General features: G+C 39.9%; 1 protein-coding gene and 1 long non-coding RNA gene across 2 annotated transcripts; both read right to left on the bottom strand.

Annotated features, from left to right (window-relative positions):
- Positions 1-1055: 1055 nt before the first annotated feature.
- On the bottom strand, positions 1056-3298 carry LOC118796268 (CD209 antigen-like protein C). The gene is made up of 4 exons (XM_036555071.1): positions 3205-3298; positions 2818-2975; positions 1647-1771; positions 1056-1293 (listed from the first exon to the last, which is right to left on the bottom strand). The coding sequence occupies exons 1-4, from the start codon at positions 3239-3241 to the stop codon at positions 1140-1142; spliced, it is 474 nt and encodes a 157-aa protein (XP_036410964.1). The 5' UTR covers positions 3242-3298; the 3' UTR covers positions 1056-1139.
- A 924-nt stretch (positions 3299-4222) lies between these two features.
- Positions 4223-7218, bottom strand: LOC118796430. Its single transcript, XR_005005891.1, has 3 exons — positions 7142-7218; positions 5403-5483; positions 4223-4285 (listed from the first exon to the last, which is right to left on the bottom strand). It is a non-coding gene; the product is annotated as an uncharacterized LOC118796430 (long non-coding RNA).
- Between the last annotated feature and the right edge of the window lie 11677 nt (positions 7219-18895).

An 18895-nucleotide genomic window follows, 5' to 3' on the forward strand; every position in this document is an offset into this window, starting at 1 on the left:
TCACTTTCCCCTATTTTCTTCCCAATAAATAAAGAGTACTATCGGTAGGTCTGGGTTTGCATAATTATCTCTCCTCTGAACTACACAATACACATTGTAGACACTTTCTGAATCTCCAGAAAACATGCTCAAGGTGCTAGGTGTGATTTTCAAAGTGCTTACTGAAAATAATGACATTGTGTATACAGGAGATCAGGCAATGTTCACAATGACAGCCACAAAGGAGCAGTTCCATGAGACGTTGAAACATTAGGGGGTATTGGATAGGCCCATCAGTATCACTTTAAAATTATATAGTCCTGTGCCAGTATTGATGGCAGTCTTCAAAGCTCTGAGAGGTACACTGGTACACTGCTGCTTGAAAAAAAAACATTAAAATGCCTTTATTTTACATGGCAAATAAGTTCAAATAAAACAACAATGACCAACTCATCACAACCTGCCTCTGACTTCATCAGGAACACACACCGACATATAGTGAAATTCGTTCACACCGCAATGGTGTGAATAATTGAAGGGGTGGGTCCCTTTACATGAACCAAAATGACATTAGTCCAATGACATAATCAACAAACACATTTCAGAAGTCAAAAAAGAAAAACCATAATGTATACCAAATCACTGATAGTAGTCAAGTGTGGAGAGCATACATACAAATAGGCTCACAAAAATGCAACAGGCATTAATTTGTGGAAGTTTAAGAAAAGGCAATACATTTTTACAACACCTATAGTTATGATGCATTTAAACATAATTTAGACCATAAAAAGCATTAATTTAAAGGGGGCATAGGAGGAGGAAAAGGATGTTTGAAACAGAACAGGAATGACATGATACCAGTATATGGCTGGATATGAGGTTTAACTTACAAGGCAGAACATGAATAAAAATGAATAAAACTTTTAAATGGAAGTGCACAGGTATCCATGTGTCCATGTATATTTACAGTATGATAAGATACAAGAAAGCAGTGTTTTGTTGTTTTTTTATTGTTTTTTTTTTTTTTTTGCTGAGCAACTATGATGTAATGGAATGTAATTTTTCACAACTCATATAACCACTTCTCCAGTGTTGCAACACCCATGTTGTGTACTGTGGGTGTGTGTGTACGCGCATGTGTGTGTCTCTGTGGCCATTGCCTAATTTGAACCTTTCAATGCCTTGGTCTCACAGATCCACCTATAGCTGTTACTGCAGCTGGCATCATACCAGCTCTGTGATGGATCTGGGGTCTTGGTTGTGGTGGCACAATCTTCATTCATAACGTTATTAGGTTCCAAATAATGCCACAGCCTGAAAGATAGCAGAGTGTCATAAAGATCAACACATCTAAACATTTACATCAGTAACCGCTAGCCTGTACCCAGCACAGCTGTGACACAATGAGGATAAACTTACACAAAGCGTAAGGGAAGATTCCTGTGCATCTGATCAAAGGACTGTGAGTGATCAGACTGAATCATCCCTGTGTGCTTGTTCACACACATAAACACACAGACATGTACTCAGACACACAGACATGCATACACATTCATACAGATACACACACATTCACAAAACCCCAGCTGAACTGTACAGTAGATTGTGATATGTGTGTACCCATTTTACTCAAAAACATCTACACTGCAATTATAATGCAATCTTACGGGGTAGTCATCAGAGTGGAGTCCACCCAGACCCACGTGCCCTCCTTGGCTGCATCAGTGAGTCCAATCCAGTAACCCTCCCATATCATTGAGGTATAAACCACAGCGTTCTGACTGATGAATGCCTGCATGAGATACACACACATTAACACCTTAGAGAGATTCACACAGTTACCAACCAGTCACGAGTTTTGAGCTGCTGCCCTTGACTTTCACATGGCTATGAGATACATTTACCTCACCAAGCTAAAGACCAAATTTAATGGTTTGATGCACTTGCATCTCCACCAGCTAACTTGACATCTTGACCATTTCATGCATTAAATGATATTAAATAAAATAAATTGCTGATTAAAATACACATGTTTAGGTAAGTGTTGAAAATATTAGAGGATGAAACAAGTGATGGACTAACTTTGGGAGAAACTATCCCAACATCAATAAACCAAGCTAAAAGCAAAAATCAGGCAAAAGAAAAAAGTTACTGGTCCTCATCGCTAGCTAAATAATTCATTTTGAAACATGTTTCTAATAGTACCAGAATTTGTCTGGTATCAGTCTAGTTTCACAATGTTTGACAACATGTTTTACATTAACACAAGCTGGCAGTTTTCATCGTACAAGCACAAACGGCTCAGAACCTTTTATTGTTTCCACACTACCAAATGCATGATTACAAAAGCTAGTTTGAAACATCCCATGAGTTCTGAGGAAATTAAGCACATGCTCATTTCCACATGACACATCAGAATTAAAAATGGCAGTGTAAGAGTCACACCACAGTGTGTAGGTGAAAACCTTACCCTGATGTTAGGGGGTTGATGTCATCTTCTGTAGTTGACATGCAAGCACACTAAAGAGCTCTGACACAACTGATGCATTTAACACATCAGTCTACATTATTCATTCAATGTAGCACAGCACAACAGGAAATGTGGCAGACTAAAGACCCAGGTGAAGACACAAGTCACTCAGCTGAGCTCCACATCAATCACATGACATGTTCATGCCCTCAATAACAGGCGTTGGAAGACTCTGGTCCCAGTTGCTGATGCTAGATCAGTTCTACATTTTTTTTTTAATTTTTTGTCTGTGGATCTTATTAGGGTTTGGTAACCTGATCCCGAGTTGGCCGTTAGTGTATATCAAGTGCAATATCGCAGTGTCCCACCTGTTCCTCTGTGTTCTTTATGGTCACTAGGTCGGCATCCAAGTTCTTGCATGCACTGCGGCTGTCCATCCAGTTTTTTCTTTCAGTAGAGAAGTAGTAGCACTTCTGAGTTGAGTTGAACTCAATCCAGCCTGGTAAACAAGGATGACATGTTCTCTCTGTATTGCACACACAGAAAAAAAAAAGATTATGACATGTTTTATTTTTTTTTACAATATACCATCGTTATTTGCAGCATTGATCTAGCCAGGCTATGATTTTTGCTTCAAAGACAAATTTTATTTACCAATGCAAAATGGGGGAGAGTATCTCCGCTGTAACTTAGACAGGTGTTTTACATTGATACTGACAATCATACTTTAATACTTTAAGACTTTAAAGTCTTACTTCTCTGCATAGCTGGACACATTCTTGAAGCTAGCATTGGCCATCTTCACAGGACAGACATCAACTGCCTAGGTTGAGTTAGCTGTAAGGTTTATACTTTGAAGTTATCCATAGCACCAGACAGACATAGAAAAACAGTTATTCCCTTCAGCTAGTTCATAACAAACCATCACTGATACAATATCACACTCAGCATTTTGCAAATGTATGGAACATACAGCTAATAACAGGTAGCAACAGGTCACAAACCCTGAAGATGATGTCAGAAAAGCAAAAACAACTCACCTTGTGTGCCATTTTTTACAGGACAGTAGGAATCCACAGGGAAATACTGTAAGAGCAGGGTGTAAGTCCGGTTCAGTATGTCTCTCTCTGCCTCTGCCTCTTTCTTCTCTTTGGTTATATGGTCCACGGCAGTTGTCAAGTTGTTGATGTCTGCCTGCAGCATATGATTGGTTGAGGTCAGGTTCTTGATGTCTGACCGTAATCTTGGATAGGCTGTCATCAGGGTGAGAACACAGGAAAGTTCTGATGAACAAACGTAGATAATGCACACTCCCAAGGATACAGACTTCATTGACATCTAGTGCCCTAAAAAGTGCTGTATGACAAAGTAGTTGTGCTTTAACAAACACAATTATTTGACTGGCTGATTGACACAATCACTCTCACTATACAGACAATGGTCACCCATAACAGATATACAGTATTCATTTACAGTTAGTACTGAATAATCACCCAAAGTAGACACACAACAGTCCTTCACAGTAGACACACAGTAGTAACTCACTGTGGACACACAGGACTATGATGGCAGTCAGTAAGAGGACACTCAGCAGCCCCAGACATACTACAGCCACTCTACAGGAGGAAGGAACGCTCAATCTGCTTTTCTCAGTTGATGCACATTCTACAAAAAAATGAGAAACAATATTTTACTTCATACAGTGGCATTACTGAACCCCTTTCCAAACAATCATCATTAAACTCAGTTTCATCTCTGTCAACCCACGTGGTTCAGGAGGGGGCGCTGTCTGTTCACTCCTCACATCAGCATAAGGTATCTCTTCTTCCTTTTTCTCTGATATAAAGAGGGATGAAACGCACACATTACAGTGTATCAACACCTTATACATAAAATGAACACCCGATGTACGGCCCAATGTACACCCCAACTCTCTCTCTCTATCTCTAGCTCTCTCTCTCTGTCTATCTCTCTCTCTGTCTCTCTCTCTCAACTTTTAACCCAATTCAACTGTGTTTTATTGTATTATATGTATACAGGAAATGGACAAAATTCTGGAAGCACCAAATAAAAAACATTTTGAAGTAAAAATCATGACAGCTTATGCTAACCAATGAAAAATTTGCAACAGGAGGGAGAAACAGCAACCACCAGTTGAAGCTCACTGACAGGGATATAAGGTCATTTAACAGAACAGTTGCTAAAGACCACGAAACCACAGCCTCAAAGATTACCAAAAACCAGAATCTACATTCCTGTGATCCAGTGGGAGCCACTAGATCCCATTATTATTCTGCTTAGCTGAAATATGGCCAAGGAATGCAAGGTCATTTTTGGTGACTAGGTGCACACTATGGTGTGGATATTGCTTCCTCAAGATGTTCCTGCATTCCAAGATGATAACACCCATACACATACTGCTAAAAGGATTCAAGAGTGGGTTCATGAAAATCAGTACAAAGCCAAACACCATCCATGCCCTCCCACATGACAACATCTTGACCAAATTTAAACTGTATGGGAAGTTCTGAGAGTGTAGTGTTGATTTCCACCTCCTCCATTTCTCAAATAACTAGAGGGTTTCCTGCTTGAAGAATGTCCAATGTCCAACTAAAACAGTTCAAAACTTGTATAACAGTATTCCAAAGAGGACTGAGGCTGAAAACCCAACTTCAAAGTTCACATACTATTTGGTCAGGGCCAGCTGGCTGACGGGACAGTTCTCTGGTTTCAACTCTTGGTATTGTGCAAGTGAGTTTGGATCACTGTGTTGCAAGTCTGTCCAGAACTGTAGTGCATTGTTCTGTATGTTAACCAATGGGTGATTCTTTAATTTGGTCCTGAGACTAAACTTTTCTGAGGCACTCAAAACTAAGTACGTGTAGCTGGAGGTTTGCTCTAGGTTAGCACTGCCCAGATTAGACTTTGTCTCCATTTTTCTCTATTGACTTACCTGTAGGTCTTGTAGGGTGCACTGTCTGTACACTTCCTGTACTCCTCACTGTGGCATAGATTGTCTCTTCTTCCTTTTTTGCTGTATCAGAGAACAATGCAATTTAATTCTCTGAAAATACAGTTTTTTTTTTCTTCCCTTGGAGTTCTTCTCCACTATGTGACCTGCAAGCTGTGTCATCATCCCCTAGACATCCATGTTAGTAAACAGTATAGCCATGTAATCATACATTTTATCAGTTATATTCTTGTAACAATTAATACGGATCCCCTTAGACAACATGGTGGAAAATAATTATTAATATTCATGTCATAATTCGTACCCTCAATTTAACAATCTGCACACACAACTTAGTAAATTACTCCCTCAATTTACCAGTTCCTACCCTCAGTTTATGAATACATACCCATGATTTAGTAATTTGTGTCATTAGGGGTATATATATATATTTGCACCCATGACTTAGTAATTTGCACCATCAAATTAACAGAAATGGGTAATGGGTAAGGCAGACTCTGTGTAAACCAGCTGGCAGCTGGCCAACATAAGTTCCACATAAATGCTGATCTCAGACCAGTCTCCCCAACCGCAATTCTAACCTTCACTATTTTAAAGGAAACGACAGAACCTGTCCTAGATCAGCGTTTACAGGCAGCGCCTCAACATGTGGATTTGGATTGAAAAATAGAGGGAATGATTTACAAAGCTTTGGGCAGGCCTGTGGATTCGGTACACAGGAGTTTGGGAGCGAATGATAACATGCATCACTCTAGTAAAAACACAACCCTTGTTGAGGCAAACCAAGCCAAATTTGCCAATAAATGCTCATGTAGGACAAGTATTACAGGTTAGAATTGTTGTCAGAGAATCTGGCCCTAGATCATCACTTACAGAATTTTTACTGCAGCCACGTTGCTGTAGCATGATAAAATCACAGGTCAGTCACCTGATTATCTACCTGCAAACTTCAGAATACTGCCCTTTTGTTCACTGAACTGTATACGTCACATTCACGTGTGTTTTAGCTTAATTAATTTATGTCACATGCTTCTGTTGTGAATGACTTGTCTATTTTTTTTGTTTGTTCTACAGCACTTTTGATACGCTAGTGTAGGTTAACACATCACTGCACAAATTTTCTGAAGATAATTTTTAAAAAACTCTGCATACACATTCGTTGTAAACTTTTAAATTTTAATTCATTTCCCCATTGCTAAATTCCATCCACAGACATAAACATCTCTGTCAATCTTCATGTCTATGCACTTAGCTTTTGGCAATTACATGAATAACAAAGATCACTGTGCCGTCTGGGCTAAATATGTTAATCAGTCAACAAATGACATAGTTAATCTGTTAACCTAATCAATAAATCTGTCAACATTTCTTTAACTGAGTGCCCTTAAGAAAGGAATGTAAATTGCATCATATTTCTGTTATACCGACTGGAAGCATTCTCATATAAATCTAATGCAGCAGAAGATATATTTATTTATATTTACATTTTTATTGGATGAAAATATAAAACTACAGTAGTTATTACATCCTTCTCAAATGAGCACAATGCACATTTTTTCAAGATTTACATACTTTACATATTCGTATCATATTATTGTGCTGACGATTTACCTGAAAACCTGAATGAAACTAGTTTCTCCCTCTGCGTGGTCTAAAGCTATTCACCAGCCCTGTTGCTGGAACGTACACACTCTCCATGAGCGTGTCACTTTAAAACTCACCTTCATTTGCTGATGTGCCAGGGTTGGCAAAAACCACAGTGGAGTAGCACACTTCGTCAGACATTATTCAACAGACGTTTCACTGTTTGAGACAACTGTTTTGAGACAGTGACGAACATTGAAGGTTCTTCTCTTACGATAAGAGACTGAAACCAAGGGAAGTAGCTTTTAAATTAATTGCATAATTACCCACATCTTCCTCTGTCTTTCTTATTTCTGCTTTTCTAAGTTAATATGTGGTGAAATTTCCGATGTACACGGAAATTTCAACAAACACACACACACAGAGCAAAAGCATCTTTTGATGCCAGAAGGGATGAGGTGGGATGACCAAGGGCTGATCCTGCACTTTTTTTGGGATGCTGTTGGTCCTTTCAGCTTCTCCCACTGCCAGGGACAGCTGCAGCCCCCACAGTTACATGACATTATTGTCATTTAGCAGACACTCTTATCCAGAGCGACTTACATAGGTTGCTATTGTGCACATTATCCATTTATACAGCTGGATATTTACTGAGGCAATATTAGGTGAACTACCTTGCTCAAGGATACAACAGTAGTGCCCCAGCGAGGAATTAAACCAGCATCGTTTTGGTTACAAGCCCTACTTACTTAACTAACTACACTACTAACTACACCACACTGCGGCCCCACCTGATAGCTAATCAGCCCAGGTCTAGCTTGTTGCCTTTGGTTAGGCCTACTATAAAGTAAACCTGCAGCCTGGATGGGCTGGCTGGTTCTGTTTCATTGTGTTTGCAGATTGGCACAAAGTCTGCAGTGTTTTTGGTTTGAATGAACAAGTTGTTTCTGGTAGGTTAGGTTACCAATTTATGCAACCCCACACTGGGGAAAACTAAATTTCTCCTGGCAACCAGCTAGTTGTGCTCTTACCCAAACCGCGTATGGCACGACCTCCTCTGTCACCCTGCCAGACATCATCATGACAGAATTTTGTAACATAATGCTTAGTTGGTGCAGATGATCTCTGATGTACACACACTGTCCCTGGTGTTGAAATATCTGGCCACACTTAACACTTGCATGCCGGTTCCTGTCCGCTGCTTGTGGCATTTTTTGGGACCAGAAAAGACCATACTTTTGATGGATACATCTGATGGACAGTGTATCCTATGGCAGCTTTTCTTTTCACATCATGTGGTAATTTCATATCACTGTATATTCTCTGGGCCGCTCTGTCTGTGTTTATATCCCAGTGTATGTTTGTGTGGCTCTGCTTGTTCATCCTCTATGTGTGTCTGTGTGTGTGTGTGTGTGTGTGTGTGTGTGTGTATCCCAGTATATGTTTGTGTAGCTCTGTTAGTGCACGTGTGTGCGTGTGCGTGTGTGTGTGTGTATGTGTGTGTATGTGTCTGTATGCATGGGTGTGTTTCAGTATCTGAGTGTGTACCTGTGTGCACATGTGTGTACTTCCTACTTCCCTGTGGGATGGCAGTATAGGCTAAGCCACAAACTTCCTCTGTGTGTCTTCTGTGCCCTTAGGCCCAGGAGGTCCATGACAAGCTCAGGCAGTGGTTAAAAGCCAACATGCCTGATGCAGTGGCGGACTCTGTCAGAATCATCTATGAACCAGAAAAGACCATACTTATTGTTTTTACCCATGGTCAACAGTGCAAACCAACAAACAAAAATACAATAACTTCAAATTTATTTTGAATTCTGCTAGGGCTTGGGACAAGGGAAACTGAGAGGAGTGGAAGTAGCTTAAATGCATTTCGCACAGTAAAATGATAAAAACAACTACAGTCTTAGCAAGGAACAAGACCAGGAAATAATTTAAACTCTTTCCCTGTTTTTTTTTTCCAAATCCAAGGCAGTCAAGGCACCCTGTAAAATTCCCTGGCAGGACAAATTTCTAAAGTTCACAGAATAAATATTTCTTGTTCAGCACCTATTTCAATGATTGTTTACCTGAAATAAAAATATCTTAATTTAACCATTGGCTATTTTCAGATTTCTTTAGTCAGAAATTTGAAAATATTTTAGATATGGCTTACGAAAATTTGTTGTCTACCTCATACAGTCTGAACACACACTTGGGTAAATTGAGAAGTCAGCATCCAATTCCTTTTGTCGAATTCCTAAACATATCTGTCACACACGAAATGCACAGACACTGTAGCTGTTAATTTACCATCGCAAATAATTATTTCATTATGCTATTGAATAAATTTGTGATGAGTTGTACTAACGTTAGGAGAAAGGGGGAATGCGGGAAGGGGAAACAGCAGCAAGGGGGGGGGATAGATTAGATCAGCAAAGAAACTATGGAAGCCTACAGGTGACATAAAGGAGGAGTGCGGTAACTGGAGAGAAGATTCGACGAGCACACAAAGAGAGGGAGGAAAAAGAGGAAGTGCAATTTTGTCACGAAGGAAGTGCAAGACTGTGCTACACACTTGTGGATTTTTTTTGTTGTTGTGATTGTTTTTTTTGGTAAAGAAGTAGTCAATCTTACGTGTCAATCAACCATGTATTACAACAGTCAGTCAGTGCATCTGATGGACAGTGTAGCCTATGGCGGCTTTCTTTTCACATCATGTGGTAATTTCATAACACTGTATATTCTCTGGGCCACAACACATTTCCTTTTCTGATTTTTTTCGAAACTTGATGTTGCAGTATTTCCTGATACAATCAGTGTTTCCGTTTAACCAAATTTATTCTTTAATCTTTCTTGTTGTCTCCAACGGCCAGTTATGTCTTAAGCAGTGCATGGATGTGCAGTTTCATCCATATTTGCATCTGAGGCCTTGTGTCTGCGTTCGTGGCCGTGTTTATATTTCTGTCTGTGTTTATATCCCAGTGTATGTTTGTGTGGCTCTGCTTGTTCATCCTCTATGTGTGTATGTGTGTGTGTGTGTGTATGTGTGTCTGCATACATGGGTAGGTTTCGGTATCTGAGTGTGTACCTGTGTGCACATGTGTGTACTTCCTACTTCCCTGTGGGATGGCAGTATAGGCTAAGCCACAAACTTCCTCTGTTTGTCTTCTGTGCCCTTAGGCCCAGGAGGTCCATGACAAGCTCAGGCAGTGGTTAAAAGCCAACATGTCTAATGCAGTGGCGGACTCTGTCAGAATCATCTATGGAGGTCAGTATGGGACACACTGTGCAAGACTGCTTAGTTCCATAGTGTCTCAAATATTAACCAACAATGTTCATGCTCTGTGACAGTATTCATTCATGACATGTCGTGACAGTCATTTATGGGCCATGAAAAACTCTAAATACTCTATCAATTCAAAAAGCACTGCCTTTAACTGTATGTGTGCTGAACGATGAGGCACACATCACTCCTGTGCCACCCTGAGCCTGTCAAGCTGACAAATTTGTGGTTATAGGATGCCGACTTCTCCGTCAGAGAGGGTCACCTTGTTTTGATTTGGCCAGGTACACTTACCTGGGATAAGGTGATCTTTCTGTGCCAGCTTTCCAGTCTCAAAGCCCTACCCCCTGTTGCCCACAGGTGAGTGTGACTAAGACGACAGTAACCATCAGGGCATTGCAGTATGGAAGGTCAAATGTTAACAGAATGACCATTTCCGGACAACAACACAGTAACCAAATGTATTTAATACAGCACATTTTAAGGTTGTCACAAAGCACGGAACAGAGGTTTTCTAGAAAGAATTAAAAAAAAAACAGAAAACTCCTGGGGCCAACCTCATAAAACTCTTGTAGAATATTTCAAGACAGGTGTCTTGACACATAATGTCAATGGGGTGGCCTTTCCCCTGGAAACATGCACTTACCAACATCCACACTTTTGTATACATTGGGATTGGGATGCCACACCACTGGGACCCTGCCTTCTCCTTCATGTGAAACAGGTATCTGTTCATCATATCTGTCTAAAACTTTCCGCTTAGCCCAGAGGTCCATGATTCATTTTTACCCTCACCAACCCTCATCTACCAAGACAGTCTGAAACTCCCCAAAATACAATATCTTAATAACAATGTGTATAATCAGAGTTGAGCAGAATCACATCAACGACAATATAAACTTCAGGCAGTGAACAGTGCAAGCAGTATGCATGTAATCTTCATTCTATTTTAATTCCATTAATTTCAGACAGTATTGTAACACATATGAGCAGTTAGCATAGAATGCAGCATAGCATGTTGAGGTTAGTGTTTTCTTGTCTGAAATATTACACATTTATTCACAGTAATGTGCACAGTGAGATTAAACATAACCATGCTACACCTCAGAATGTTTTGCTTCACTGAGAAATACACTCACACAATGACATCAACACTTTAAAAACAGAACTCTGACAATTGTGAAATTATTCTGTTAAGTCTGAGATTACTTCAACAATTGTAAAATATTACTACTGTTGTATTGTCATTACCATTACTTATACTAATAGGGGGAGAGCAATAATATAAAATACATACAAAATAAGTACAAGACGAGATGACAAGGGCAAGAATAGCTTTATATAAAACAGCTATCACATGATACGAGTATAAGACTCAGATACACAGAAACAAAGTTGGACTTACACAATGGAATATTATACGTGAATAAAACTATTCCAGATGGAGGTTAAAATGGGGGTGTACCTTCATGATAATACACCAAAAAGCTCTCATGTAAAGCTTTTTCCTTAGCAACTGTTTCCTTAGCAACTGTAATGGAATATAATGTAATTTTAACAAGTAATACACAACATCTCTCCACCATCATGGTCTCCATTGTGTGTGTGTTTGTCTGTGCTCATTGTCTAGTCTGGACCTTTTAGTGCCTTGCTTTCACAGATCCATCGATAGCTGTTACTGCAAGGATTGTCATACCATTTGCCTGATTGCTGTTGGGTCTTGGCAATGGTACCACAATCTTCAATTGGATTGTTATTAGTCTCAGTACTGGCCCAGTACCTGAAAGAAAACAGGGTGTTCTAAAAGTTAGCGCAACTAAATATTTACATCAGTACCCTCTATCATGTACCAGCACAGCTATATCAGGCTGAAGATAAACTTACACAAAGCTTGAGAGAAAATTTCTGTGTGTCTGATCAGAGGACTTTAGGTGATTGGACACAGATGCATACATACACATGCACACACACACACACACACACACACACACACACACACACAGAACACTCACACATAAACACAAATGTACAGAGATGCACGCACACACACACACACACACACACACACACTTAAGCCCCATTGTTTTCAATGTGGCAATTCTAATATTTGACATTTGGAATCAAAACTTAAGTGAACTTCTGCTTTACAGTAGAGTATGATGAATTTTCATGAATGTACATGAATGCAATGTTTGCACTGTAATTCAAACACAATCTTACGATGTTGTCATCAGAGTGTAGTCCACCCAGACCCAGACAGTCTCGTTGAACGTATCAGTTGCTCCAATCCAGTAATGAGACCATGGTTGTCCACTATAACTCTCAATGGTCTCATCCATGAACGTCTGCATGAGACACACACATACATTCACACCTCAGAGAGAGAGAGTCACACACTTAGCTAACAAATCTAATGGAAGAAGGTCAGTGATGAGTTTTGGGCCACAGCCCTGTCCTTCCACATGGCTCAACAAGAGATATATTTAGTTCACTAAGCTAAAGACCCAAGTTCCTGGTTAAGGGTACCATACTAACTACAGGGTCACTTTTAAAATTGTATCTTCATCATTTACATTCATTAATTGATGGGTACAACAATAGATTTAAAAATAAATCGCTGGAGATTTTGTTGAAGTATTGTAAATAAAAACATTAGAGGATAAAACAAATCATGGATAATCAAAATGCGTGAAAAAGATAGGAGGCATAAATCACAGCAACTAATTAGGGAAAAAACGATATGAAGATAACAAGCCAAGCTGGTAAAAGAAAACTTTACTGATGCTTATTGAAAGCAAAGTATTTGATTTATTTTTCAATACGGTTGTTACTTTGATGTGGTGTCAGTTTCATGATACACTATATGGACAAAAGTATTCGGACACCTGACCATTATACCAACAGGGACTGTAATGACATTGTATTCAAATACATATACTTTAATATGGAGTTGGTCCCCCTTTTGCAGCTATAACAGCTTCCACTCTTCTTGGAAGGCTTTCCACAAGATTTTGGAGTGTTTCTGTGGGAATTTGTGCCCATTCATTCTGTAGAGCATTTATGAGGTCAGGCACTGATGTTGGATGAGAAGGCCTGGCTCGCAATCTCCGTTGCTGAAAATTCCTTACAGGTGTATTGAGTATAACATCAAAGCCTGTTACCTGTTCTGACGTGTTCCTTATAATCACTAGGTCAGCATCCAGTTTCCTGCATTCAATGCGACTGTCCGTCCAGTTTTTTCTCTCGTTTGAAAAGTAGTAGCAGCTGGATTCAAACAGCTTCCAGCCTGGTAAACAACGGCCACACATTCTCTCTGTAGGGCACAAACAGATAAAACATTATGACACATTTTTAGATAGCATATTTAGCTACAGCAATGCTCCAGCGAGACTGGGATTTTTGTTGTAAAGACAAAGTTTATTCATCAATGCATCATGGGAGAGAATGTCTAAGTTACAAGCCAGACTAGTCCCTAAGAATGATAGTTTAAAAGCATGATATACACGAAGGTAAGGTACTCAGGTCACACCCCCTCCATGGCCTGTGTGTAGCACTGAGCACATATATAAAATTAGTTATTCCCTTCAGCCAATTCATAAAAAAACTTCATTGCCATACTATCATACTCAACATTTTGCAATTTGATAGAACTTACTAACACTTTTTGGAAATTATTAACAATTAGCAACAGGTTTCAAACCCTGAAGTTGATGTTAGAAAGGCAAAAGGAACTCACCCCATGTGCCAGGTTTTACAGGACAGTAGGAATCCACAGGGAAATACTGTAAGAGCATGGTGTAAGTCTGGTTCAGTATACCTCTCTCTGCCTCTGCCTCTGTTTTCTCTTTCTCTAACTGATCCAGGGTAGTTGTCAAGTTCTTGTTGTCAGCTTCTAATATCTGAATGGTTAAAGTTAAGTTGTTGTTCTCTGACTGTAATCTCTGATCGGTTAAGGTCAGGTTCTTGTTCTCTGACTGCAATCTTTGATTGGTTGAGGTCAGGTTCTTGTTCTCTGACTGTAATCCCTGATTGGCTGCAGTAAGGGTGCTGTGGTTGGCTCTGAGCTGCATTATTTCATCTCTTAGCCTGGATGTGTCAGTTTGTGACAGTTGGCTGTTGTCTGTGAAAAGGGGGAGAACATGGGAAAAGTACTAATCAACAAACACACAAAATTAACACTGCCAATGTTACAGACTTCACTGACATTTATCAAGTAACCTGTAAAGTGCTCTGTGATGGAATGGTAACATTAATGGGACCATGCCAAACGTGTTTGTTTAATTTATTGATTGGGTTGATTGATTATTTGATTGATAAATTATTGTAATAATCACTCAGAGTAGACACACAATAGTCACTTGTAGCAGATATGCAACATTCATTTACAGTAAATATACGATTGCAGTTGACACACAATATACCTTCACAGTTGATACACAATAACAACTCGTGGTGTCACTCACAGTAGACACACAGGGCAATGATGGCAGTCAGAAAGACGACACTCAGCAGCCCCAGACAAACTGCAGTCACTTTACAGGAAGGAACAGTTGGTCTGGTGTTGTCGATGGGTCCAGATGCTAGAAAAAAAGGACAAACAATATTTTACTTCACAAAGTGGAATTACTGAACCCATTTTATAGACTATAGTATCAATAGTAATCACTTCTAGTCAGACAACAGTAATCACTTCCCATAAATCTCGCCAAAGTATGACTACACACGCCGCTTGTGGGAAAATGTAAAATGGAAAATCAAGTCCTCAGTTTGCGTTAAGCTCAGTTTCATCTCTGTCAACCCACGTGGTTCAGGAGGGGGCGCTGTCTGTTCACTCCTCACATCAGCATAGAGTATCTCTTCTTCCTTTTTCTCTGATATAAAGAGGGATGAAACGCACACATTACAGTGCATCAACACCTTAAACAGAGAGGGAGAGAAGCCACAAAACGCAGCACAGCAGTGTAAAACACAACAATGTACACCCCAACTGACACACATCTCTCTCTTGCTCTCTCTCTCTCTCTCTTTCTCACACACACACACACACACACACGCACCTACACACATATGCACAGACTCTCTCTCTCAATTTTTACTTCAAAGCAATGGTGCTCTAGGGTAGTGTTGCCCAGAACAATATGAATTCTGGTATCTCTGTTTTATTACCTGTATGACCTGTAGGGGGCACTGTCCGCACATTCCCTGTTGTCATCACCTGCGCGTACGTTGTCTCTTCTTCCTTTGTCACTGTATCAGAGAACAATGAAATTAAATTTTCACAAAATGCATTTTTTTTCCTCCCTTGCAGAAATTAGGGCCTGAAGTTTTTATCCACTAAGTGGCCTGCAAACTGTGTCATCATCCCCCAGGTGTCTGGGTAATCCAGTCTTAGTAAACAGTATAAATGAATAATAATTATCAATTATTAATTAATAATCATCAATTACTTGATTATATACCTGCAAACATCACAGCAGTGGACATTTTTTTCACTAAACCATATACATCACATTCACAAGTGCCTTTTTTAGCTTCATTAGTTATTTCACATGCTTCTGTTGCAAATAACATCTATTTTTCGCACTACGCTTTCTATACGCTAGTGTAGGTTAACATGTTACTTAACTCATTTTCTGAAAACTACATTTTGCCTTCCCTTCACATAAAAAACCCTGCTGTATACACTTTCCTTGAGAACATTTTAATTTATTGCCCCATAGCTACAGTCCATCCACAGAAATACACATCTCTCTAAATCTTCATACCCAGCTTTCAGTAATTACATGAAAACTTACCATCTGAGTGAAATCAATTAATCAATAAATATGTTAACATTTCCCTAATTAAGTGCCCTTAAGAAAGGAATTTAGCTCTTATCAGAGTGAAATAAGTAGGAGGTAAAGAGAATGATTAATAGTTACAAAAAATTGTACAATTTTAAAAAGCCAAATCAACTGATATTAGAAACAATTAGATATGTTGACACAAATCATTTCCATCATATCGAACGATTCTCAAATGAGCACAGTGCAGCTGAAAGCTACATATTGTCACGATTTACATATTTTATATACTATATACTAATTTTTGTCACGATTTACATATTTTATATATATTATTGTGCTGACGATTTACCTGAAAACCTGAATGAAACTAGTTTCTCCCTCTGCGTGGTCTAAAGCTATTCACCAGCCCTGTTGCTGGAACATACACACTCTCCATGAGCGTGTCACTTTAAAACTCACCTTCATTTGCTGATGTGCCAGGGTTGGCAAAAACCACAGTGGAGTAGCACACTTCGCCAGACATTTCACCTGAGACGTTTCACACATGTAACTGTTTGAGACAGTGACTGACAGTTTAAAGTGCGGAAAATCATAAAGGTACAAGGGTCTGCAGACATAGGGGAAGTATGAGATACACTTTCTCGTACCTTCCTCTATATATTTCTGCTTTTCTTAATATCATGTGGTGAAATTCCTCCTATACTTTTTAAATTCCCCAGTATCTAATTTCTCACACACACACACACATACACACACACACACAGCAAAATGCCCTTTCTGGCATCACAGTGGTGAGATGGGGGCATAGAGGGCTGCCCCTGAACCTGTGTGTGTGTCATGGTTATACATGTTGCTGGGACCTGTGAAATATGCAAAAACTGTCACCTGCACCTGGTCAGTTTGGTGATCCAAAATCAGACATCAGGATGTAAGTAAATCAACCAAAACAAACATGCAACACTTCCCAAAAGATTAATTGGCAGATGGCCAATTTTATCTGACAGTATCACAGACTAGATAGTACTAGATAACTCCTAAGAGAAAAAGAGGTACTTGAGCGTGGGAGTTTGAAGTGTTGGGTCATTTTTCACACTTAGTCCTACTATTAGCATACTGTTTGCCTCTTTCATGTTTGTGACATATGGTTTTGTAACCAGAAAGGACTTTTCTTTTCTTAGTTTACCCATACTCAACAGTTCAAAACCAGCAAAGAAACGCTTAAATGAGGGCCACCAACAGACGCAAGCATGTTATATCCTTTATGTGACGATTTTGATAACATTTAAACTCATCTAAGTTTAAAAGTAAAGTGGCAGGGACCGCCGTTTTCCAAGCAGGTGGGAGGATCACAGTTTAAATGCATCATGGGTAACCCACTCTGTGTAAACCAGTGGTTCTCAACCCTGCTCCTGGAGGCACACTGTCCTGCATATCTTCTATCTATCCTTGTTCTACCTGCCTGACTGAAGTCATCAGTGGCACTTTTAATTAGCTGAGCACACCTGATTTAATCAAGCAGCAAGGATAGATAGAAGATATGCAGGACAGTGTGCCTCCAGGAGCAGGGTTGAGAACCACTGGTCTAAACGACAGTGTTATTAAGATTGGATTTGCCGTTGCTGGGACCATCATATCACTCTGCTTCTTCCCATCACAAAGATAAAGGACTGCTACAGTGCATAAAAGTGTAAATATGAAAAAAATTCAGATTATGTGGCAAAACTGGGTATATTCATTCATTTTTTTCTCATCTGATCATTCAATATAGCATCCAGACTGACATTCCTTTTCCTGTTGTTAACACTCGGTATGGATTTTGCCACTACTGTTCTGCCATTGATGTTACTTTTTCCTCAATACATGTTCCATTTGTGCTTTTGGCTTAATTTATAACTGTAAATGCTTAAAGGAGTGTGAACACATGCCGCGGGTTGTAACATTTTAGTAATTTTGCTTAGCGATTTGATTCCCTGCTTCAATCCCCTGCATAACCTCCTCCCGTCCTGCATCCCCATCCCCATCCCCTCCACTTCTCTGTGACTAGGGTCCATCTGGAGCCGCCCCCTGCTGCCCCGTTGCAAACGTCTGGCCGTTTCCGTCTCCAGTCCCTCGGGGGGGGGGGGGGTCACGTGCCACTCGCTGACGTCAGAGCACCAGCCGCACACCGCCTTCTGTCGCCTTCTGAACGCTCACCGTTAGATGCTGAGCTCCTTCAGCGCTGATCCATCCATCCTCGCAGTGTGACCAGACGCTCGCCCAAGATCGGGAAGAAGGTGCCTATTACTGTCAGCGGCCTGGCCTGAATTGCCCACTTACAACAGCTGTGCGCGCACTGACTGAATCTCCGCGCAATTACACGGTTTGAGAATAGACCTGTCACTCACATGTAAGTGGATGATTTTGGGGTGAAAAAATCGCCTCCCTGGAACGCGATGAGATAACGGGGTCCTTGTGCCTGTTGTCTTATCAAATGTACAGTTTCTGTTAACATTTGTGGTCACACAAAACCAAAACTTTCTTCTGAGCTTAAAGCAAGCTTGTCCTCTACACTGTAAAAGATTAACCTTCATACTGATCAACATTCAACAGCCTTAGTGACTTATTTGTACCATTGAAAATTATTTAACCTTGCACTAAATACCTGTTGATTACATAATCGGTTTTGCTGTTTATGGAACAGTGGAATAATTCATACTATGAATGTGTGCATTTATATTTTGTCAGGAAAGCTAAGGCAACACACACATGTGGGTGCATGTGTGTGTGTGTGTGTGCATGTAATGTATGTATATACAGCATAGATGAGGCTGAATTAATCTTTCTTAAAACATGTAAACACT

This window comes from Megalops cyprinoides, chromosome 21, assembly GCF_013368585.1.
Source record: "Megalops cyprinoides isolate fMegCyp1 chromosome 21, fMegCyp1.pri, whole genome shotgun sequence".
NCBI classification, from domain to species: domain Eukaryota; kingdom Metazoa; phylum Chordata; class Actinopteri; order Elopiformes; family Megalopidae; genus Megalops; species Megalops cyprinoides.

Bases quoted from the DNA above. Each gene is read 5' to 3' on its own strand.
- LOC118796268 (XM_036555071.1), bottom strand. From the start codon at position 3,241: ATGCTAGCTTCAAGAATGTGTCCAGCTATGCAGAGAA. The intron at 2,976-3,204 runs GTAAGACTTTAA...TGTGCAATACAG, and splicing joins GTGTCCAGCTATGCAGAGAA to AGAGAACATGTCATCCTTGT. The intron at 1,294-1,646 runs GTAAGATTGCAT...GCTATCTTTCAG, and splicing joins TCCACTCTGATGACTACCCC to GCTGTGGCATTATTTGGAAC.